The sequence below is a fragment of the Dermochelys coriacea genome, chromosome 26, assembly GCF_009764565.3.
Source record: "Dermochelys coriacea isolate rDerCor1 chromosome 26, rDerCor1.pri.v4, whole genome shotgun sequence".
NCBI lineage: Eukaryota > Metazoa > Chordata > Testudines > Dermochelyidae > Dermochelys > Dermochelys coriacea.
The window spans coordinates 11,991,912-12,016,651 of record NC_050093.1 but is presented as its reverse complement, the minus strand read 5'-3'; the positions used below and the strand labels follow the sequence as shown (position 1 = coordinate 12,016,651).

The following is a 24,740-nucleotide window of genomic DNA, read 5'->3' as shown; positions in this document are numbered from 1 at the left end:
TCTAAATAGGTCTTAAATGTCACCTTGTCTTTGCACTGGCCCGCTCTGTAAAAGGGAACGTTGCCCAACCCAAGGAAAATAAAACTTCAAACCTGCCTGGAAATATGGGAATAATCTTCCTATTACTAGAGAATAGTATTAAGGAACAGGCTGTTAAATAGCTGCTCGGTGTATAATTCAGACACTAAAAGCTGTCAGGTGCATTTGTGGCAGAAATTGTCCTGACTATCTGTAGGGGAGGGGCTTTTATGACCATTTTGGCCTGGTTTTTTTTAGAAATTGTATGTGTGATTAATGGCCTATCCGGAGCTTCAGGCAGACTTTTTCATACACTTGAAGGAATGAATAAATTACTGGTTATCCTCAATGGAAGCGATTGATGAACATCATGCTAATAGTGAGGCCCGATCCTGCATTGCTTGCCCACCCAAACGATCATTGACTCCCTGTAAAAGCCAGGATTGTGCAAAGAAGGCAGGACCAGACACAGTAGAGCAGTGGTGGTAATGGAAGAGAAGGCAGGCCGACGAGAGGCAAGTAGAAATACCAGATACAAGAAATGTATTTCCCATGCTGCAAAAAAGTAAACTGTTGCATGGGGCAAAGCAGAATTTATCCCTATTTTTTTTTTTAAATGGAGATACCCAGATTTTCCGGCCAGGGGCCCATTGTGTCTGTTCACTCTGACCACCTGCTTAACGCAGACCACAGAACTTCATGGTTCGTTCTGATGCCCAACACAGTAATTACAGTGGAACTAGAGTATGTTTTCTAGAAAGACATCAGGTTTTGATTTAAAGGTTTCAGTAGATGCAGCCTACCGCTCAATCAGTTGTGCCAATAGTGAACTCCTTTGCTGTTATATAGATTGTCCCTTATTTCCAGTTTGATTCTGTCTAGCTTCAACTTCTGGCTCTTGTATCTTGTTATGCCTTTTTTTTTTTGGCTATGTCTACACTACCCGAGTAAGTTGACCTAAGCTACGTCGACTCCAGCTATATGAATAGGAGCCTAGGTCGACTTACTGCTGTGTCTACACCTGAGTTGCAACGTGCACATTGCAAAGCGTTGAAACAATCAAAGGCTTTCACAGTACTCCACTATACATGGAGTTCCCTTTCTATGAATCTTCTCTGCCCCAAATCCTCTTTCCGGCTCTCGTAGTGCCATGAAAACAACAAGGAGTCCGGTGGCACTTTAAAGACTAACAGATTTATTGGGCATAAGCTTTTGTAGGTAAAAAAACACTTCTTCAGACGTTTACCCATGAAAGCTTATACCCAAATAAATCTGTTAGTCTTTAAGGTGCCACTGGACTCCTTGTTGTTTTTGTGGATACAGACTAACATGGCTACCCCCTGATACTTGTAGTGCCATGAGTTTCTCATTTTTTTATTTCTGAATATTGTTCCCATCAGCTGGTGTCAGTTTTTTTCCCATTAATTCCATGTTTTTTCTTAAATATGGCCTGTGTTTGGATGTTTCGACTTACAAGTATTGGATCCAATCCAGACACTTTAACATTGAATACAATAGGACTGCTTGTGTGCTCAAAATCAACCTGACGCTTAAATACTTTGCTGGATTAGGGCCCTGGTTAGTTAGATTTTTCAGCATCTGGGTTTTCCCCTTTATCTGCCTGGTGTGGTGGTTGGGAAACAATCGGTGTACCTCTATGATTTCCATAAGTTAATGGATTTTCTGGTGTATTTCTTTGCGCTGCTACCAGTTTGCAGATTCTAAAGGCGTGTGATTACATTTGCACCCTAGGGTATGTCTGCCCTGCAAGTGGAGATGTGACTGCATTCCATGTAAGCATACCTGCGTTAGCTTTGATCTAGCTAGCTTAAATAATAGCAGTGAAGCCACAGCAGGACGGACTGGCCACTTGAATGCACACCCAGGCTCCTGGGCGGACTTGTACAGCCCATGCTGCCATGGCTTCACTGGTGTTGCTGTTGTTGGAGCTAGCTAGATCAAAGCTAGTTCAAGTCTGTCTACACATGCTGCAGTCACACCACTGATTGCAGTGTAGACAGACTCCTGGCATGAAATTGTCAGGGATTGGGCTAAACAGATGACTGCGGGCCAGAATTTGGTAAGGTGTAAAGGGTTAGAGGCAATAATCATGTTCAGCTGGAACATATTTCAGTTATTCCTCCTTCTTGAAAAACAAACAGCAAAGAAGAAGGAACAGGCTAAGCCTATTAAACTGGAGTAAATCTGGTGGAATTACTTTGGCATTGAGCCAGCGTAAAGGAGTAGAAAGTAAATCCTAGTTGCCTGAACTGAACACTGGGGGTCAGTTACTCGCCTGGTGTAAATGGGTGTGACTCTGTTGTCTCTGAGGATCTGGCACGTGGAAGTACAGAGGGCAAAACAATTTTTGGTCTTCACTGCAGTATTCTTAAGGGAATAACAAATCTGAAGCTTGGCTCTTGTCCTCCTTGGTGTGTGTGCTGTGTTGAGGGCACTTGCTGGCTTTCGCCGATCCAAACAGCACTGTTAAATATTCAGATCAAACGGCACAGGGAAGGCAATTAGAGCAGGCTGTTATCAAAAGGTAATCATGTCTCCAGAGGAGCAGAACCAAGAAGTCTCCTTTGTGCTTTGGTATACCTCAGCCCTATGATTATCTCTCCTATTAATCTTGCCCTCCGCACTGCCCCATGGTTACTGGTGCTGGTGCTTGTGCTGTTCAGAGGCAATCAAGATATATCTTTATTCACGACCCATGTAGAAAGTGCTCCAGCTGCTGTGGCCCTGCTTTGGTAAAGAGATTACATCAGTTTCCTTATGCACACAACTCTCAAGAAGTTGCACCAGCTGGATGTGCATGCCATGTTTGCTACATGGCAACTTAAAGAAAGAGCTCCGGATTTACTGAGTTTGTGCCTCTCGTTTTCATGGGGGTTAGGGCTTGCCAGGGGGAACTGGCTTACTTGTCCAAGGAATCAATGCATGCTAACCTGACACCTCCACAGACCTGAGATCAAAGGCGTCTTAGGCCAGTAGTTTTCAAACTCATAGACTGTGGATCAGCAGAGATCCACAGTTGGCATGTTAAATTAACCCCTTTGAGAACCCAGGAGGAGAGGTGGTCCCTGAAATGCGCTCTCAGTGATGAAAGTGCAATGTGCAATTAAGTTACAGAACCGCTGGCTGATGTCCCACACGCAATGAATTAGACGGAGCCCTCTTCCCTAGAGGGAAGCATGCTGGTTCTGCCACCCGCTCTTTTTCAGCACAGACCTGTTGTGTGATTTGGCTACCCCAGGTAGCCCAACATCACAATCCTCCCATCGGACACGAGTCTTGACCCATAAACCTGAGTTCAGTAGGTGTTTGCGAGTGGGACAGGCAACTGGGTTTATTTTGCAGTACTTGCCATGTCGAAAACTGGCAATGAGGGACCCATCAGCTGCATATAGACTAGGAGAGGAGATATGGTTTTTCCCTTTCATTCTTCTTGCTGGTTGCTCTTACTTTCTACTCTGGGCTCGGAGGAAGAGCAGACTTCTAGCTGATTGAAAATCACATATCAGTTCTTAATTTCCCAGTTGTTTTGCACGCTAGAAAGAAACAGTCTGCTCCCAGCTACTACTGGGCAGGGGAAATTCATGCCCTTTCAGCGGGAGCTTTAAAGCACTTTCTCTGCCTCTGGAATACCTTGTTCTCTTCACCTGTGTGAAACTGGCAGCTCTCTGTCACAGTCCACAGCTGGTTGCCACCTCTCCGAGTCCCACTTACCAGTTGCTACTCTCAAACCATCCTATCATCCTTTGCATCGTCCTAAAGCCTCTTGTCCCCTCCCATTTGACTCCCTGTTCATTGTAACACTGGCTGATGAGCAATAGAATGTGGAGCTTGACAGGACCAGGTGCCTGTAGCCACGAGTCTTCTCCCTTGCAGTTTCTCCCTTGTTTCTTACTTTGGAGACTGACACCGAGCATTGCTACAGACTAGTAGTTTATATCAGTGACGGACTCTGTGCTCCAGCCTCGTGGCTTGCATCAGCCGGCCCAAGAGTCAGGAGTTCCCCGGGAGACAAAGAATGTGACAAAGGGGAACGATCAGGAGATGCTGGAAACTTGCTGCCAAGGTAACTTCATCTAATGACAACTGCCCCCAGCACTGATGAGCAGTATGTTGCAGAGAGGCTTCGGGTCAGCAGCATTCAGCCTCCAGTGGAAGACAAACCACTCAGATGTTGTTGCAGGCCTTGTCTTTTATTCGTATTGCAGCTGTGCCCAGGAGCCCCAGTTATGGACCACCACCCCAGGGTGCGAGGGGCTGTACGAACCCAGAACAAAAGGATGGTTCCTGCCCCCCAGAGAGATTACAATCCAAGTACTTGGGGATTTTTTTTATCCAGCTACCGTTCTACCACGGATGCTGCATCACGAAAGAGTCTTATGGAAGAATGAACACAGGACGCCACTGGTATTTTAACCACTGTGTTGTCTTAAATTAAAGATTTTGTGGTTACAGTGCCAGCGATTGGTCTGTGCCAGCAATCCTGAAGTTACTACGTGTGTGTGTGTGTGTGTGTGTGTGTGTGTGTGTATGAGGAAATTATAAAGCTAATTGTCACACAGCCTAAGAAATCAACAAAAGTATTCAACCTATTTAGACTGCAGGTACATCTACATTTGAGGTGGGAGCAATGATTCACAGCGCATGCAGACATACCTGTGCAAGCAGTGTGTCTGTAGCAACACGGGTGACCACTCAGGGGAGCCACCCTGAGTACCATCCCACCTGACCCCCCAAGCAGCTGCCCATGCCACAGATATACTGCTAGTTTTTGGTGCTAACTGAAGCAGGGCTAGTGTGGGCATGTCTACATGAGTTAGCGCAAATGTAGATGTGCCTGTCGCAGTTTCAGGGTAACTGCACCTGTATTCCCTCCTCCATGGTTCACTCCCTGAGTGCCCAGACAGGTCTCAGGTCTCCAGCCGTCACCTGGAAGGCAGGGCAGGGACCCTGTCCCACTGTCTTCTGACTGGGAAATTTAAGGCCTTATCCTGTGATATCCACAGTAAGCCAAACCATGTAAATGCCAGCACCTGTGCTTTGCTTTCGCCAGGCTATGAATGTTGTGTTGTCAGCAGTTACAAGTTACTACCCAGCTCTTTCTCAGCAAGCACCTTTTATTCTCAAGGTAAAAGCACCACAGAGAAAACATGTTTCAAACAATGAAAGTTCTTCTATGCATGTTAAAAGCTCACCAGAGGTCACCTATCAGTCTTAGGGGACCTAGTAGGCCAAAGTGTTTCCAATACTTCTACAGGGGTTGGGATGCTTAGACAGAAGGTCCATGTATGAGTCGGTTCAAAATCATCCGTTTGTACCAAAAGCCCTTTCTTTGTCTTGGCAAAACCCAACCCAAAGCAAAATATGGAAACCACTCTGGGGATGGTACCTCTCTACAGTTGTTTAATCTTAGTAATTCACCTTAATACAATACGATCCCCAAAGATACTGTAGGGGTGGCGATATCTGTCACCTGTGGGCCATGGAGAGGCCACAAGTTTGCACTAGTCACTGATCTGGCATATGGGTTAGAGCTGTGACAGAAGCGGCCTGCCAGTGGAGTGGGGTGTGAATTCGGGTTTTGTGCTGGAGTTGTTTAAGCTTTATAACACCGTGTGTGATGTAACAGCTGCGTTCCCATTTTGCAGACAGGGACAAGTGGAGCAGAGGCAGGTGTCTTTCCCACCATCACACAACCCATCAGTGACAGAACTGGGAATAGAAACTCAGGAGTGGAGCTGGGCTAAACTATTTTCACCAAAAGAAAAAATGTAGGTTCAGGTCAACTGAAACATTTTGTGGATTTGGGTCAAATTCTTTTGGCCGTAAACAAAAAACACAGATTTTTTTTTTATTGGCCTTTTCTAAACTAAGGGTTTCAATTGTTTTTATTTGAAATGTCATCTCCTTTGGAATTTCACTGCAATATTCTTTTTAAAAAAATACCTCTCCCCCCAAACACAATTCATTTTGTGTCAATTGAAACTATTTCTTCAAACTGAAGTGAAACTTTTTTCTCTTTTTTGGTTCAGCCGCTGAACTGAAAAATCATTATTTCCCCCAATTCCACCCAGGAGTCCTCACTCCCCATTCTTTGCTCTAACCAGGAAATCATGCTGCTCGCTCCCTTATGATGAAACGCCAGCTTACCTATGGATCTGGCAATGTGCTTGGGAAAAATGTTATTGGATGTAAAGATGGCACAGAAAAGCAGTGTGTGGACACTCTGCCATGTTTTGCCCAAATTGCTAAAAGGGTTTGTCTAAAAGATGCACGAAGGCTGAGGAATAATTTAAGATGGCAGTTAGCAGAGCTATCTCTGGGTAGCTAGTTGGCTTTTTCCAGCTGTGTTGTACTTACTGGAGGACAGATGGAGGGCGGTAACCTACTGTATCAGAGAGCTTATCTGTCAGTGATATTGTTTCCTAGTTCTGCACGCTTCATGATGCTGTTCAGCATCATTGTTCTGTAACACACATGGACACTGTTATAAAGAGGCATTCTTTCTAAACCAGCTTTTTACACAGTTTCCATTTTCCCCTGCTAGACTGGGGAGAGTTATTCTGAATTTCTTAGACGAGTTATCACTGTGATCAGATCAGACTGAGGTCCCATTTACTACAATTCTTTTGCACTAGAAATCTCTGTTACGGTGGCACAGGTAGTTCTGATCGTGTGACCCACATAATGTCTTTGTTTTGTTCATTTTCAGTGCTAGTTATACCTTATCTGGGATGGAAATATTAATAGATCAGAGAATGTGACATTTCCCTCCTCCTAGAGCTAGAAGAATGAATAATAAGTTGCATAAAGAAAAGGAGTACTTGTGGCACCTTAGAGACTAACAAATTTATTTGAGCATAAGCTTTCATGAGCTACAACTCACTTCATCGGATGCATTCGGTGGATGCATCCGATGAAGTGAGCTGTAGCTCACGCATTCAGTGGATGCATCCATGAAGTGAGCTGTAGCTCACGAAAGCTTATGCTCAAATAAATTTGTTAGTCTCTAAGGTGCCACAAGTCCTCCTTTTCTTTTTGCAAATACAGACTAACACGGCTGCTACTCTGAAAACTGTCGTAAGCTGCATAGTCTCTCAAAATTTCTGTTGTTCAAAAATACAAATGGTGGGGGTGCACTTCCACATAGAGATTAGAAAAATGCAATGCAATGTAGATTCTTTCTAGTCGATTTGGTGACATTTATACCTGAATCTGGTGCATTCAAAATGATGACGGCAAGATGTGATTTTTTTCCTTTTTTGTTTTTTTTTCATTTCTAAGCTCATGGGTAAAATTTTCAGAAGTGCTTATGGGACCCTAAGTTCCATTTTCAAAGGTTACTTAGGTTCTTAGGAACTTAAGTCCAGTCATGGCACCTAAATGCCTATATCCAAGTCAGAATTTAGGTTCTTAAGTCTCTTATGGACTTGAAAAACTTTATCTACCACTTTCACATCTCAGCAAATTGCTTATTTATACAAATCCGTTCTTATGCCAAAATTGTCAGCTGGTCCATTTACATGAGGGATCTGCACAGAGTCTAGTGTTTTGGATTTGTGTTTCAAGCAGCGTCGGGGAGTTGGATTTTTGTTGTTGTTCTCTTACAAGCCTGAAACGCAGGCCAGGCTCATGGTAAGCTTCAAGCCCTTTGAGCGACTTGCATTTCTTCGATATCTAAACACATTTGGCTTTGCACCCTGTGATCACGGCCTGATGTCAAAGATTTCCCACTGGTGTGGGGTTCTTCAGTTCTTAAGTGCCCAGCTTGAAACACCTTGTGCCTGATTTTTCAGAATATCTGAGCACCTACTGTTCCATGCAATGTCAGTGGGAGCTGGGGTGACCAGAGAGCAAGTGTGAAAAATCAGGACACTTTTTTTAAGGGGGTGAGGCTGTAAAGATGTGTATATAATTCAAAACCACTAATATCAGCATGGTCCCAATAATATCAGGACATCTGGTCACTCTAACGGGAGCCCCGGATGTTTGTCACTTGTGGAAATCAGGTTCTAAGTGTCTCCAGTTGAAATCTGAGAACTTGGCTGCACGCCTGTACGTATCCAGTCTAGCCGCTCATCTTGTGTGTCCCATATTGCACTGGAGAAGCTTTTTTCCCCCTGAATCCATCTGCCTTCACGCCTCATTCAAATCCCTTTTTAGAAACTTCTTCAAGGAGCTTATAAACTGCGGCATTTTAAAAACTCTTAAATTTTTTAAAAATTTTTTTCCTCTGCATCATATCACACTCTCCCTCACCTCTTTTGGTTTCCTACCCTGTCTCTTATGTTTGTCCTTGTTTGTATTCAGTATCTGAGTTTGCCGGGACAGCCACAAGTGTGAACTCATCTTCCCCCAAGAAATCCCCTTGTTGAAAATCCATTGAACTCCATATGTGCATCTGTGGATCCTTTTGCAAGACAAGGCCCTTGGACTCTAATTCTGTGATTGCACCCACATTGACTTTAATGGGAATTTGATGAGGCATAAAGAGCTGCTTGTGTGGATCCAGTTTTAGGATTGGGGCTTTAGAGCATAAGCCCTATAGGATAGGGAACCCATCCTGGCTTGTGGGTCCACCTCACATCCGTAAGAAACAATAATGGGGCACTTTAAACAAGACCTGTATTTGTGGTTCCACAAATTTACTCTCTCCTGTGAATATTTTTCTGATGGCTGTTGGGAGCTGGTTAAAATGATACCTTGCAACACAACTCTCCAGAAATAGCTGCTGTGAAATTAGTGGAAGCTTTATGCACTGAAAGTACATGGCATATTTAAACAGACTTTAACCCAGTTTTACAGAGTCGAGAGCCCATTTGCTGTAACTTTAAACAGTCAGACAGCTGAGGCTTTTTCAGAATTTAATTTTCTCAGAGAAAATCAGTGAGGGGTTTCTCTTTAGTGGCTTTTACCAGTGACTTTTCTGTAAAGTCAGAGATGCTTTGGGCCTGATTCTCTCCAGTTTCACAAATTTTATTGCCAGAGTAACTCTGTTAATTCAAGGGAGATACAGTGGTATAGGACAGGGTGCAAGTGAGGCCAAGAATTGGGCTCTTTAGAACACACAACGTCCCAAAAAATTGTCCCCATTCTACATGCTTTGTTTAAAACACACTCCAAACACATCTTTTACCAGAGCAGTAAATATTGCAATCTGTGTTTTAGATTGCATCTCAGAATACCAGGTATAAACTATCAAATCTGGGTTTATGGAAAATAGATCCCATCAAACTAACTTGATATCTTTTTTTAATGAGATAACACATTTGGTTGAAAAGATAATAGTGCTGTTTTAATAGACTTTTGTAAGACATTTGACTTGGTACCACACAATATTTTGATTAAAAAACTAGAACAATATAAAATTAACATGGCACACATTAAAGGAATTAAAAACTGGCTAACTGATAGGTCTCTAAATATAACCGTAAACGGGAATCGTCATCGAGTGGGTGTTTCCAGTGGTTTGGTCCATGGCCCCACACTATTTAACATCTTTATCAATGACCTGGAAGAAAACATAAAATCATTGCTGATTAAGTTTCTAAATGACACAAAAATTGGGGAAGTGGTAAATAATAAGAGGATAGGTTACAGATTCAGGGTGATCTAGGTCACTAGGTAAAGGGGGCACTAGCAAACTATGCATTTTAATAAGGCTAAATGTAAACGTATACTTCTGGGAACAAAGAATACAGGCCATATTTGCAGGACAGGGGATTCTGTTCTAGGAATGTGGGACTCTGAAAAATATTAAAAAGGTTGTGTGTGGATAATCAGCTGAACTTGAGCTCCCAGTTGCAATGCTGTGGTCAAAAAAGCTAATGTGACCCTGGAGTGCATAAACGGGAATCTCAAATAGGAATAGAGAGGTTATTTTTCCCTCTGAATTTGGCACTGGTGTGACCGCTGCTGGGATACTGTGGCCAGTTCTGGTGCCCACAGTTCAAGAAGGATGTTGATTAAATTGGAGATGGTTCAGCAAATAACCAAGAGATTGATTAAAACTGCTTTATAGAAATAGACTCAAGAAGATCAGCCTATTTATCTTAACAAAGAGAAGGTTAAGGGGTGACTTGATTACAGGCTTTAAGCACCTCCATGGAGAACAAGTATTTATTAATGGACTCTTTTGTTTAGCAGAGAAAAGTCTAACATGAGCCAATGACCGGAAGATGAAGCTAGACAAATTCAGAGTGGAAATCAGGCGTAAATTTTTAATGGTGAGGGTAATTAACCACTGGAACAATTTACCAAGGGCTGTGGTAGATTTTCCATTGCTGATAATATTTAAATCAAGATGGGATGTTGTTCTAAGAGATCTTCCCAATTAAGATCATAGCTCCATGGTGCTAAGTGCAGCACATATACATAGCAAGAGACAGTCCTTGCCCCCAAAGAATTTACAGTCTGTGCAGATAAACCAAAGGTGGGGGAAAGGGACCAATATCCTCATTATACAAGATGGGAAACTGAGGCACAGAGGGAAAGTGACTTGCCCAGCATTATACAGAAAGTCTATGGCAGAGCCAAGACCTGAAACCAAATCTCCTGAGTCCCAGTCCAGTGCCTTAACTGCAAGACCATGACACACAAGCTGGTTGCATCCAATGTAACTCCATGAAGTCAGTGGGATTGGCTTGGGGAAGATGGTAGGTTCAATGCAGAATATGGTCCACCATGTTGATTGGGTGTTATATGGCGAGAGATGGGCAAGCAGGTCCCCTTCTCTATCCCCACTGTTGATCACTTGTTTAGCACTGTGGAATTATAACGTATATATATTATAATTGTAATGTGTGTATTCATGATAGCATTAGAAAGTGGCGGAGAATTGAGGCACTGATGAAATAAATTGGGAGCAGAAGGCGACCTGAAGGAGTTAAAAGGATTAAGAGTGAAAGTGAAGAGAAATAACAATTGGGGGGTGTCTGCCTAGAAAGAATCTGAAGCTGCTCAGTATGGTTCCCCCTCTCCTTGCACTGCTGCTCGTGCGTTAATGACTTGAACAGAAATCTCCCTTTGGAGACCTTTATTCTAGCATCTGAAAAAATAATCCCTGAGTGCATTGGCCGCTGAGCTGTCATCTGTGGGATGAGCCATGCCAGAGTAACTGGAGAGTTGCTGGTAAAGCTTGTCAGGTGAGAGCGTGATGCAGAAGAAGAAGAGTTTTTCTGTTTAACTCCATAGAAAAGCTTTGGAAATATATGCCACCTTTTCTGCTGGTGCCAGTGGGCACAGCTCCACCGCGTCAACCAGAGCAGCGCTGGGAGTTAACACCACACGGTGAGGGCCCAGTCAGAGCTGATGTAAATGAGGCAGCTTCTTTTGGAATTAGTGAGTTTTGCCATTTATTTCTTACACGGAGGTAGGATTGGAGCTTATTTCGTACAGCAGCTTTCATACAAAGTGCAGACCTGACTTCAGTCTCACCTGGGCTAACTCTACCCCTGACGGGACTCCTTAAACCAGTCTGATCTTGGGGCTGGGCATGGAGTTACGTAAGAGCAGAGGGAGTGAGAAGGTAAAGTGGAATGGGCCAGGGAAGAAAGACAGTCTCGGTGACGCCTGCCTTGAGATGGAGAACCCATTGGTGTGGAAATGATGATGTCACTGTGAAATGTATAAACTTGTATTGGCTGCTGTTTCCATTAGATGAAAGGCCCTTGGATTAGGAGATCATATCTCTCCGGGTCATTTCATTTAGCAAAAGCGCTAAGTGTTCTCTAGCAATGGCATTGGACTACCAAACAACAGAATTGCTAGTATCAGAGGGGTAGCCGTGTTAGTCCTGTATCCACAAAAAGCACTGAGGGGTGAGTCATCTTAAAGGGCTATCGTTAGGGCAATCTTAAGACTAACATTTAGGCTGGGGCATAAGCTTTTGTGGGTAAAAAAACCACTTCTTCAGATTCCATGCATCTGAAGAAGTGGGTTTTTTGTTTTGTTTTCCCACGAAAGCTTATGCCCAAATAAATCTGTTAGTCTTTAAGGTGCCCCAGACTCCTCATTGTTTTTACAGAATACTAAGACCTGTTGCTAATGTGAATGGACCTATCTACCTAACATTTGAGGCCAACTTTTTGAAACCTAAAGTGAGGCTGTTAAATCCGTATCTATGCCCATCCGTAGAAGGATTTTTCAGAAAATACTGTTATCCCCCTGTATGCCTGTTGAAGTCAATGGGAGCTATAGATGCTCAGCATCCTTGGAAATCACGTTCCTTCTACTGACAGGCTCCATATTTATACCCATCTTCATGCACCCCTGTTTGAAAGTGTTGGCTCAAGTCTTCAGTGGTTTCTGAGCATAAATCAGCTTAGTTTCATCAAGTCTCCAAACTTTGCCCCAACCAGGTATGTTTTTCTATCCATGCCATATGAAGATCAAATCAGACACCCCTTTGTTCATGTGTATTATTTTTTGTTGGTCTTCCTAAAGCGATCGCTTCTGTTGGGCTTAATACAATTAAATTAAATGGTGTTCTATCCAGAGCACATTATCCATTAAATGGGTCCCAGCCTCCTCCCGACAAGTCAATGGAATGCTGACCTTATCCCATTAAGTATGGGGGGAAATAAGATGAAAACCTTTGTGTTACATATTGATCCTCTTCGTGTTGGATGACATGCCAGGCACAATGTGTTAGAAGGGAAATATATTGCATACAGGACATCTTATAAATAGAGAGAATTTATTTAGAGTTTCCAAACCTCCCCCCCCCCGCAATACCTGTGTGTACCCTTATTTAAAATTTAAATCTGTTGCCTAGGGCTACCCACAGGCAATCCAAATTTTTATGCTTCCTCTGAGGATGGCTGCTGCAAATTAGCCAAAGAAGATGAGCCAATTAAAAAAACCTTCACAGATGTGGCTCTCAGTTAACTAATTCTGCCCTTTAATACATCTTGTGCCCTTGGCATGGGATGAGAGACAGCTCCTCCATATGTCCAGGAGGAAGGCAAGTTTCCAGAGCAGTGCATTTGGGAGAGGGATAGGGGGCAAATTACCCTCATGCTTTCATAATATATCAGACGGGAAATATCTTCAGGCATTTACTATTCATATCTTACACAGTTGCTTTCCAAAGCCCCGGTCAAAATAAAACACTGTTGTTCTAGGTGTTAGAGGGGCACATGATAAGAAATTTCTCCCTTCCCCCAAAAGAGCTGACTGGAAGGGAAACCGAGCAGTGACTTGCCCATAGTCAAACAGGAGGTCAGCCACTGAGCTAGAAACAGAACCCAGCTCTCCCGACACCTAGACCAGTGCTCTGTCCACTAGACCAGCGTGGCCCCTTCAAAACATGCCGTGTTTATGTTTATATGTGCTTAGATTTATAGGACATCGTTCACCGCAAGGGAGCCTAAGACACTTCCCAAACTATGGGCCAAATCCTGGTATAGTGAAAGCTAATCTGAAATATTGTTCAGCTGACATCTGCTGCTGGAATCCTGCTGGCTGTGGTCACAATTTGCTCCAGCAGGGCAATGAGGGAGCATACATCTTCTACTAACTTGCCAGCATGGGCTAGCACAGGGGTGGGCAAACTTTTTGGCCCGAGGGCCACATATGGGTATGGAAATTGTATGGCGGGGCCATGAGCTCACGAAATTGGGAGCTGGGGTGCGGGAAGGCAGGAGGGCTCCCGCTGTGGCGGGGGCTCTGGGGTGGGGCTGGGGATGAAGGGTTGAGAGTTCAGGAGGGTGCTCCGCGTTGGGACTGAGGGGTTTGGAGGGCCGGAGGGGGAGCAGGGCTGGGGTAGGGGGTTGGCAGCATGGGAGAGGGCCAGAGGGGCAGGTTCTGGGTGGTGCTTACCTCAAGCAGCTCCCAGAAACAGCGGCATGCCCCCCCTCCTGCTCCTACGCAGAGGTGCAGCCAAGTGGCTCTGCGCACTGCCCTGTCCACAGGTGCTGCCCCTGCAGCTCCCATTGGCTGTGGTTCTTGGCCAATGGGAGCTGTGGGGATGGGGCGGGGGCAGTGTGCAGAGCCCCCTGGCTGCCCCTACGTGTAGGAGCTAGAGGGGGCACATGCCGCTGCTTCTGGGAGCCGTGTGGAGTGGGCCAAGACCCTGACCCTGCTCCCTGTGTGGAGCATCAGAGCGGGGCAAGCCCCGGACTCCACTTCCCAGCAGGAGTTTGAGGGCTGGATGTGGCCCTTGGGCCGTAGTTTGCCCACCTCTGGACTAGCATCAGCTCAAACCCTTTGGGAACTGTGGTGTGTGAACCACTGCACATCTTGACTTCTCTCCTGGTGCTTTTATGGCTTTCTATTCCCAGTGCTCTGCTGTTGGTGTGTACAATCAAGGTAACTGATCTCTGGATGTTGGAACAAACAACATTCACAGGTGACTCCAAGCTGCTCCATGGAACATGCAACATGGCATTTCCATGAGCTGTCATTTATTCTTATAAGGATCATCACTTAGACTGAGATATTTAAAGCCAGACTGGGAGCACTAGAAGAATACTCTGCAAGGAACCAGCTCTGCGCTGGTAGAGGGAGAATGGATTGGAGAAGAAGGCTGGCTTTGTGGTTGGATGGTGGAGCAGCCACTAGAGGAAGACACTCTGCCTAAGGGGTTATGCAAAGCAATGGAGATTCAGGCCAATTCATTAGGATTCTTTTAGTTTTAATGGTATTCGTATTTCAAAATTTTAATTGCCCCAAGTACCGTATCAATTGGCAGCCATAAGTCAGCGTGAGCGGTGGTCTCAGACAGGGGTTCTCTCCGAGCTAGGTTAAGATGATCGGGTGATTTATTAGAGCTGTTAAAAAAAAAAAAAATTCAACACAACAGGTTTCCATCGGAAAATTCAGTTGCATCAAAATCAAAATGTTCTGTGGGCATGTGTCCACTTTGACAAAATTTGGTGGGGAAAAAGTCAAAACAACTCATTTTGACTTTCTAGTTTTGATAGTGGTGAAGCGTTTAGATATTTTATATCATAATGTTTCAACATTATCTAAATGAAGTGTTTTTGTGTTATCAAAATGGATCATTTCAACATTATCAAAGTGAAACTATTTGATAGTCCCCAATTTTTTTTTTTTTGAACTTTTAGTCCACTGGAAATTTTGATATTTTGGCTTTTTGCTTCAGTTTGGGGGTGGGGGGGGAGGACTGTTAGAATTTTCTAGTCAGTTCTATATAATTTATATTTCCTGCATTATGGTCCTGAAAATCAATCCCCCTGTGCTGTTGGCATAATCCAAACAATATACTGAGCCACTTTTTCAGCTGGTATAAATTGGTTTAACTTCACTGAAGCCAGTGGAGCTATGCCAATAAGATCTGGTCCCTTATTACTGCAATAGAACTGTGAGTTTTATTAAATTCTCAGGAGCCCTCCGCTCCTTACATTATTTTAATTTTCATGAGTCATGTTAGCTTTTGCTTAACTCCAACCTTTTACAGGCTTCAGTCCTCACTCCTTCCTGGCATGACTGCGTCTCATCCCCACAAGCCGTCTTTCTGTTCTCAATGAAATTTTCTGCTGTGGGACTTGTCATCCATTTAACTTTTCTTCAGCAAAATAAGGTTTATGTTTTTTTTCTCCATGCAGCTTCAGTGAAAGCAACTTCATTAAGACATCAGCCATCTAAGAAGAAAAGCGAGGAAGGAGAATTAAAGACTTTTCTCCCCAAATCCTGTAATGGCTTCTGACAGCCTGGTTTTGATGATAGCTTATTAAACGCTGCAGTGTCAATGCAATGCCAGCTCTGGTTAGATTCTTAAGTTGCGTTCGAAGTGCGGTGAAATCAGAAGTCCTAGGGAACAGTGTGCTGTGGGTTGTGCTATGTGTTGTGTTGGTTTTAGGAAACTTTGTAGACATCCAGAAATCTTAAATAGACAAATCTCTGTGTTTCCCGTGGGTGAGAAAGAAGGATGCAGTAGGTGGAGTCAGTAGAAATGTTTTGAATTGCAGTGTGTGTGTGTGTGTGTGTGTGTGTGTAGGAATAGATGGGGTATTAGAGGAAATTATCTTGATTTTTCTCACACACACACACAATCTCTGAAGCTGGTTGAATTGTTTTTAGCTGCAAATTTTAGGTGAAAAATCCCTAATCTCCCTTCCCCCCCACACACACAATCTTTTCACTCAGCTCTCTTTGGAAGAGTTTGTGCTTTACAGGAGGGAGACAAGTTTTACTGCCACTCTGCGCAGGCATAAGTATTTACACAAGGTGCAAGCCAGTGGAGAATCAGGCCTATTGTATTTGTACATACAGCAGAGGAAAGAGATGTCATGGCAATCTTCAGACTTTAGCCATATAATATGGCTCCAGAGTGCCGGGACGCTGTCTAAATGGGCCTCTGGAAATTTCCACTACATGCATCCAATGAAGTGGGTATTCACCCACGAAAGCTTATGCTCCAATACGTCTGTTAGTCTATAAGGTGCCACAGGACTCTTTGCCACTTTGTCTAAATGCTGTGACCACGCATGCTAGCAAATGGCCCACTAAAATGGAAAATAAAATGCAATTCCTTATCTCAGCCTTCCCAGTTATGCACAAAATAATGGCCTTGTTACGTGAGCTAATGGTCTGAATCTGCTTTCGCTTTGCTGTAAATCGGGGCAGGTCTGCTGACGTCAGTGAAGTTATATGGGGTAAAGCTGGAGAATCGAATCAGACCTTTTTGTAGGCGCTAGTCAGGAGAACAGTTTTGCTGCTTAAACATTTGTGCTGTAAGACATTTACCATGTCTGAGCTATTTTGTTCCGACTCTTTGCTGCACCGCAGCACTGACCATATAAATCAGATACAATCACTCACGTGGCTTTCTGGTTTACTCATTTATTGATCTATGCAACATCAAGCTTTCCAAGGCAGGGGCTATCTGGATTTTCTGCGTTTAGCAAACGTTGTTGGCACTTAGCAAACAAGAGATACGACAGGTGCTTGACAGAATTATTGTGCCCACCTCTGAAATGCAGCCACTTCTGGGGTGGGATATGGCAGTAAATAACAGCACATAACAATGTCATTTATTATTATTATTTATACTTTATTTTTGTTGTGGCCACGCCCAAACTGTGTGAGGTGCTTTCAAAAGAGAGGATAACACAGCTCCTGCCACAAGGAAGCCTCATTGTTAAAAGGCAAGCTGTTCTGGACATGCAGTGATGCAGAATGCTTTGTACAGTTGAAACAATCTGGTCACCAGATGCAGGTCAAATTTTTTTTTTTCCACCGAATGCATCCGATGAAGTGAGCTGTAGCTCACGAAAGCTTATGCTCAAATAAATTTGTTAGTCTCTACGGTGCCACAAGTACTCCTTTACTTTTAGGTCAAATGTAATTACTGGACATGGCAAGTTGCAGAATTTTCATGCAGATTTTAAACTCCGTGGTGCTTAGGGATGTATGGAATTGAGGGGGTAGGAGAAGGTTGATTTAATCCATTTAGAAATGGGGCAGGCTCCCCTGATCACCGAGCTAAGTTGGAATTTGGCCAGGGCACTTGTTCCAGGATCATCCCTTCTGGAAAAAAAAAAAAAAAAGAGTTCCTGGGCTGAGTCAGGGCCTGAGTTTTGCATCTTGCTTGAAAGAACATAAGAACGTTCGTACTGGGTCAGACCAAGGGTCCATCTAGCCCAGTGTCCTGTCTTCTGACAGTGGCCAGTGCGAGGTGCCCTACAGGGAATGAACAGACCAGGGAATCATCAAGTGATCCATGCCCTGTCGCTTCCGGCAAACAGAGGCTAGGGACACCATTCCTTCCCATCCTGGCTAATAGCCATTGATGGACCTATCCTCCATGAAGTTATCTAGTTCCTTTTTGAACCCTGTTATAGTCTTGGCCTTCACAACATCCTCTGGCAAGGAGTTCCACAGGTTGACTGTGCGTTGCATGAAGAAATACTTCCTTTTATTTGTTTGAAACCTGCTGCCTATTAATTTCATTTGGTGACCCCTAGTTCTTGTGTTATGAGCAGGAGTAAATAACACTTCCTTATTTACTTTCTCCACACCCGTCATGATTTTATAGACCTCCATCATATCCCCTCTTAGTCATCTCTTTTCCAAACTGAAAAGTCCCCGTCCTATTAATCTCTCCTCATACAGCAGCCTTTCCATCCCCCTAATCATTTTTGTTGATGGATGGGGCTTTCTGCCAGGCTGCTTGGGGATTCATATCCTTCATTAAGAGCCTTTAATTAATACCTTAAGATTCAGTATTAACAAGCAGGTTCATTGGATACAACTAGCATGGGCAAGAGTTCGCTAACAAAGCTCCCAAAGTGACATGTCTTAGGCTCCAGCGTGCACTAGATCTTTTGAAAACCCTGGAGTTGGATACAGTGAAGGCTGTTTCTTTGTTGTGCCAATGAGCTGGCCTGGAACGCAGGGAAGATCATTCTACAGCATTAGCTTTCTTGAGCTTTCCATTCGGTATCAATAGGGGCTGGACCACACTTTGCATCTCTGAATTACAATATTGTCAGCCTCAAGCATTCAAGAAATCAGGCTTATAAAATCATGATTTATTTAAAGCAATAAACCTGGGCTTTTTAAATTTGCTTTCTGGTTTCAGAGCCTTTAAGTTGCACTCACTTAAAATTTGCCTTTCTCTGCAACAAGGAGCCCTAGAAACTTATTTTTAAAATGAAAACTTGAGATTCTCATGTGATCTCTTGCTTCCAGGAGCTGGGGCTTTAAGAAACATGTCATGAGAGTTGGCAACACTAGAACTAGCCATTGTTAATTTCTGCTTAAGCCTGGCAGAATTCAGTTTTTTTATTTTTTATAATTTTGGCAGATAATATCAAAGTTTAATCTGAAGCATTTTTTTTACTATTTTTATTTATTTAAGTTTTCACAGTTGTGGTAAGTTATTGGGAGGTCAGCCAATAATTATTTAATGACAACAGATATTGAGTTTCAAAAAAGTTAAAGCTTTACAAGTATTAAAACACAAACTGTCAATATCGCATGTCAAAATATACACAGTAAATGTCCTTTCAAATTCGCAGTTTTCAAGCAGCATTCTTCTTACTTTTTGCCTATCTGTAAATTTTGATTATGATGGAAATAGTTTTTGTGTGCATCTGGTGAAATCTATGTGTACTGACATTTACCAATGAGAATCTAATCCTTCCAAACTTATTTATGCTCTTATTTGGTCAACAGGTACATTAAGAACCTAAGAACGGCCATATGGGTCAAATTGATGGTCCATCTAGCCCAGTATACTGTCTGTGACAGTGGCCAGTGCCAGGTGCTTCAGAGGAACAGAACGGGGCAATTATCGAATGATCCATCCTCTGTCATGCAGGTTTATATAGCAGCTGAATGAAAACTGCTGCAAACTTGTCTATATTAGGAAAGCTGAATCAGTGTAACAGAATCAATTTGCAATTGAGCTAGTTACTCTGGTGCAAACTTCCTAATGTAAATCCAGTTAAACCAGTTTGAGTCTCACAAATCGTTTTAGACTGAATCAGTAAATTTCCAAGTTGAGCTAGCCTGATTTTTTTTAAAGTAATCTTTAAACTGGCTTAAGGGTGTTCACAGCAGGGGTTTGCACCAGTGTCTTGCAACCCAACCCAAACCCATAACAAGTGTTGGATTTGGGTCAGGTCTGGAAACAACCCAAGTCAGGTCATCTCTGATCATACACCCTCCATACCCCCCACTCCTGCTAGCCCTTGCCATTATGCCAACCCCCAAGGATAGGAGCAGTCAGAGACAGGGACACAACCCCATGCTCTGGGGGTTCCTCAACCTCTGACTGCCAGAAGCAGGAACTGGATCACTCCATAAATTGCTCTGTTCTGTTCATTCCCTCTGGAGCATCTAGCACAGGCTGCTGTCAGAAGACAGGATGCTGAACTAGATGGACCATTGTAGGGCCATTCTTAGGCTCTTCGATTGCGGGAAAGCAGTGTGGAAAGATAGAAGCCCCCACCAAGCCTTGGTGGTGGCATTGACACAGGTTCAGGGGGAAGCATCTGGTTCAGGTTGGGTCGGTTCTGAAAACTACTCAATACTCTCGGGTCGGATCGGCTGTGCTCAGTTTGGGTTTGGGTCGGCCTTTAAAATTCGGCCTGAGCAGAGGGCTAGTTTGCTCCGGCGTAACTAGATCAACTTTGAAATGCATTTGGTTACGTTGGCACAACTTCAGAGCAGGCCATGGCCTGAGAATTTTCAAGTTAAAGTCCAATGAAAAAGTAAATAGGTAAAGGCTGACTTCTTCCCAAGGATTGTTGGGAACTATTTAACTCATCGGGTGGACGGAAATAGCGTATGCCAGGATTCCTGCCAGTTTCCCTTGTAACTGCACGAAGGTTTCCATAGCTAGGTTGAAAAAATGAGACAAGTGAAATGAGCAGTTTGGATGCAGGCCGGCCTGCTCAGAGCAGAGGGACATTGAGAATGCAGTGTGATTGATGTTCTGCTGAATTGTATTTATTGGTTCCCCTCTCCGATTTGGGCATGCAGTTAATCCACTTTGAAACCTGGCTGTGTTAGCAGCAGCCGCTTCAGAATCACCCGATGGTTCGTGCCAGAACCGCGATTTCCCTAGGGAGGTCAAGCAGAGGGCTGAGGCTCAGGATATTGTTAAGGTGATAGAGAAAGGAATATAGACTGAATTATGGAGTCAGCTGCTGAACTGAGAGACCATGGGACACAGGTCAAATAGTGTGGGCCAAATTCTCTGCCCTGGTTACAGCGACTTCAAAGGCATCTGCTGGAGCCTAACAAAGGCAGCATCTGGCGATGGGTGTTTACAAAATGTCACGCCACCCTTTTTCAGTCCATGGAACCATTCAGTGCCTCCTGATTTGTTCGTCCCCCGCCCCCATGTTACGTTTCAAAATCACTGCTGTAAAAACAGTGTTGAATATGCATTTGGGAGGTGCGTGTGGGCGTTTCTGAATCTGCCTCTGCATTCAGTGAGGATTTGACACAGGTAACCCCCACATCCCAGAAGGTTACCATCCACGAATCCGTCCCAATCCAATGAAATATGGCATGGATCAGGTTTGCATGACCAAACCTACTCACACGGTCTGACATGCTGTTTAGAGGGAGGAATTGCTGTCACTGTGCGAAGCAGCCTGGTTTAGCGGTGACAGCCGTGTGACTCATGCTTCCAGCCTTTTGTGGGAACAGCCTTCATGAGCTTCTCCAGCAGTAGAGGATATCATGCGGCATCTAATCCCATATTCACACCCTTACACTATCTTCCTTGACCTGTGTCCTAGATGATACAGTCCCTAGGTGGGACTGTTAACTGGTCTCAAAGAGCCATGCATACCTAATAGCTCTAAAATATTATTAATAACAGCAGTGCTTGGTGAAACTCAGTCAAATCAGGGATGGAATTCAATTCTCTAAGATAGCATTCAACTGCTTTACCCAGGAAACCCTCCTGTCTCTTCCTGGCGTTCTCTGCACCATTCACCACAGACCTTCCAACTTCTGCAGTATTTGAGGCAGGGGTCTTACAGGCAAAAGCATCTTTTGCTTGGCATCCCTGATTCATCCCCAGAGCAGATCTCTCCTGTGCACTGAATGAGGTAGGGATCCCATGGGGAAAAAGGATGTGATCATATCATTAAAAACTGCATCATAATGCATACACACAAGCGGCCATTGTCTAACTTTTGAGAGCTGATGATTGCAAAATCAGTGGTCTTTTAACATTGTGTTGTTTGTTATATAGTCTTGCTGAGTGTGCGTGTGACACAAAGACCCAGCAAAGGGATACAGCCATTTAATTCATTCTTGGGGAATTGATCTTCACACGTCAGACAAGCGCTGATGACAAAGAAGTCTAGGATTGTCAAGGATGTAAAACGGTGCTGTTTTTAGTAATAACACTTAGCTCTTATATGGTGCTTTCCATCAGTAGATCTCAAAAGTGCTTTACAAAGGGAAGCAAGTAACACAAGTTGGCAGGAGCTAGTGAATTTTCTTTAATGTGACATAAACCACTTTCCCTGCAGAGGGCACTGAGGAGCCCAGAGTCAACCCCCCAGCAAACTGTGAGTTTGCCACTGCTGTAGAATATTGCAGTGCTTTATAATAAGGGGTGTGGCATATCGTGCCAGGTTTTCTCCCTTCATTGCCCTGTGCTGAAACCAAAGAGCTTCTCTGTAAGTTCTGTAAAGTGCATTTTTCCTGGGAGACTCAAGGTATGTCTACAGTGCAATTAAAAACCCTCAGCTGGCCACGCTCAGCTGACTCTGGCCTGCAGGGCTTGGGCTAAGGAGCCTTTAATTAAGGTGGAGTTGTTTGGGCTTGGACTAGAGCCCAGGCTTTGAAAGCCAGGGAGGAGGGAGGGTCCCAGAGCCCAGGCTAGGGCCCAAGCCTGAACTTACACTGCTATTTCTACCTTGCAATGCGAGTCCCAGTCAGTTGAGCTGGGCTCTGAGACTCGCAGTTGTGGGTTTGTTTTTGCTGTGTAGACACATCCGGAGTGAGCAGTGCTGCCCCTTTAAGAGAGCTCCCCTTTTCTCATGGGAGGAGTAGCTCTTTACTCCATCACGGTCTGTATTCTACCCACCCCCATCCTTAGATCACTCTTCTTCTCTGTGTGTCTGTAAAAAAAAAAATGTGACCCTTCCCCATCGGGCAGCTCTGCTCTCTCGAATAAGACACTCAGTATGATGTCTGCCTGCCAGCATTATTATTTTCCAAAGGACCATATGCCAGAGCAGTTTCCTGCACAAAGGCATCCTTGCAAAAGCAGACCGCTCCCAATGGGCAGATTTTAATGCACTGCCCATAGACTTCCATGCAGCATCCAACGATTTCATTGTCTGACTGATGATTTCCCTGCTTCCTGCATATTCATTTTAATTTAGCATGCATGGCAGCCTATTGATTTGCGAGGCTTGACCCTGAACAGACTGTGACCATGGCCTCTTTGTGCGTTCTATTTTCTCCCTGCAATGCACACGTGCTTCCCAGCTGCAAAACTTCGCTGCTGCTAATTTTGGGGGGTGAATGTGGTAGACGCTGAGGGCTTGTGAAAGCAAGAAATGTGGCGTGGACAATTTAGCTGCAGCGTGGAAGGAGCTTACGGTGTTCAGATACCACTGTAATGGGTGCTCTAAAGGTAGCTGAACTGCACAGACTCCTATTCAAACCACCCAGCAGACTTCTAGCAAGGCACCATAATCCTAACCTGCAAGCAGCCCTGCGGCTCTGACCTTGCACAGAGACACATTTTCAAAGGAGTGTTCAAAATGCCCTTTGTGACATTTTTGCATGTGTCGTACTGATTGGTGTGTGATTATGTCTCCGTCTGGAGGTTCCCCGTGACTGTAGCAGCCTGCTACAAATACAAAGCTAAGAGCTGCTCTTTCTGTTCAAAGGGCGTAGGTGCTGGAACTAGGTGCGCAGTAGCACCCCCTGGCTTGAAGCGATTTCCATCATATCCAGGGTTTACAGTTTGGTTCAATGGCTCTCAGAACCCCCACTGTACAAATTATTCCAGACCACCTGTCAAATGGTAGGGCCTTGTGCTTTAGTTGTGGAAGATCTCAGAGCTGAGTTAAAGGAACAATTCCATTAGATGGTAGCAGTAGTAGATCCTTATCCTCTTTTGTTGACAAGGCACATAAAACACCCCAGGATTCCCCTATGCCTTTTGCTGCCGTAAATTAGATGGCAGGGTGTGTGTGAGAGATCATGTTGCTACCCCAGCTAAAGGGGAGACCACTCTTGCTCAAGCTGGATCTGCATGCTTTTAGCAGAAGGTTCTCTTCTCCACTGCCAGTGCTGAAGCCACAATACCTGATGCAGCTGGTACCCAGGGACTGGAATTCTTTGAGCCCAAAATGGCTTTTTGAATAATTTGAAACCTTTTTATCATTCAAAATGTCTTGTTTTTTCATCAATCCCCCCCCCCAATAATTTTTTGGGGGGAGGGGGAGTCCTTCCCTTTTCTGATATGAGGGAAGCCGAAAAATTGAGATAATAAATAAAATAATAAAAAGATAATAAGATAATATAAGATAATAAAAATTGAGATTGAGCTGGGGATAGACAAACCAAAAAACCTGTGAATTTTTATTTTTTGTCAAAATGACGTGGTCGGGGGGCGGAGTAGAAACTGTGCCCTCTTCAGTTCCTATGCATAGGGGCAGCCAGGGGGCTCTGCATGCTGCTCCTGCCCCAAGCACTGCCCCTACAGCTCCCATTGGCCAGGAACCATGGCCAATGGGAGTTGCAGGGGCATGCCTATGGATGGGGCTGGAGGAGAGACATACTGCTGCTTCCGGGAGCTGCTTGAGGTAAGCGCTGCCTGGAGCCTCCTGTGCCCCAAACACTTGCCCCAGCCCTGATCCACCTCCTGCCCTCCATACCCCTCGGTTCCAGCATGGAGCACCCCAACCCCTCATGCCCAGCCCCACCCCAGAGCCCACACTGCCAGCTGGAGCCTTCACCCCCCTCCTGCACCCCAATCTCCAATTTTGTGAGCATAAAATTTGGCCTGCCATACAATTTCCATACCCAGATGTGTCCCATGGGCCAAAAAGTTTGCCCATCCCGAGTCTATACAGTAGCTAGAACAATGGGGCCCTGATGGGACCTTTTGTGCTACTTTTCAGAGTAGCAACCATGTTAGTCTATATCTGCAAAAAGAAAAGGAGTCCTTGTGACACCTTAGAGACTAACAAATTTATTTGAGCATAAGCTTTCATGAGGTACAGCTCACTTCATCAACTGTAATACAA

At 44.3% G+C, this 24,740-nt stretch overlaps 2 protein-coding genes across 4 annotated transcripts in view; both read left to right on the top strand.

Annotated features, from left to right (window-relative positions):
* Positions 1-15,701, top strand: part of FIGLA (folliculogenesis specific bHLH transcription factor) — a 54,138-nt gene extending 38,437 nt beyond the window's left edge. Inside the window, exon 4 of the mRNA XM_038384903.2 lies at positions 15,606-15,701. Within this exon, the coding sequence (XP_038240831.1) occupies positions 15,606-15,614 (9 nt within the window). The 3' untranslated portion in view covers positions 15,615-15,701. The remainder of the gene's footprint in view (positions 1-15,605) is intronic.
* The window catches only part of ADD2 (adducin 2), a 97,720-nt gene that overhangs the window by 23,162 nt on the left and 49,818 nt on the right, over positions 1-24,740 (top strand). The window lies entirely within an intron of this gene.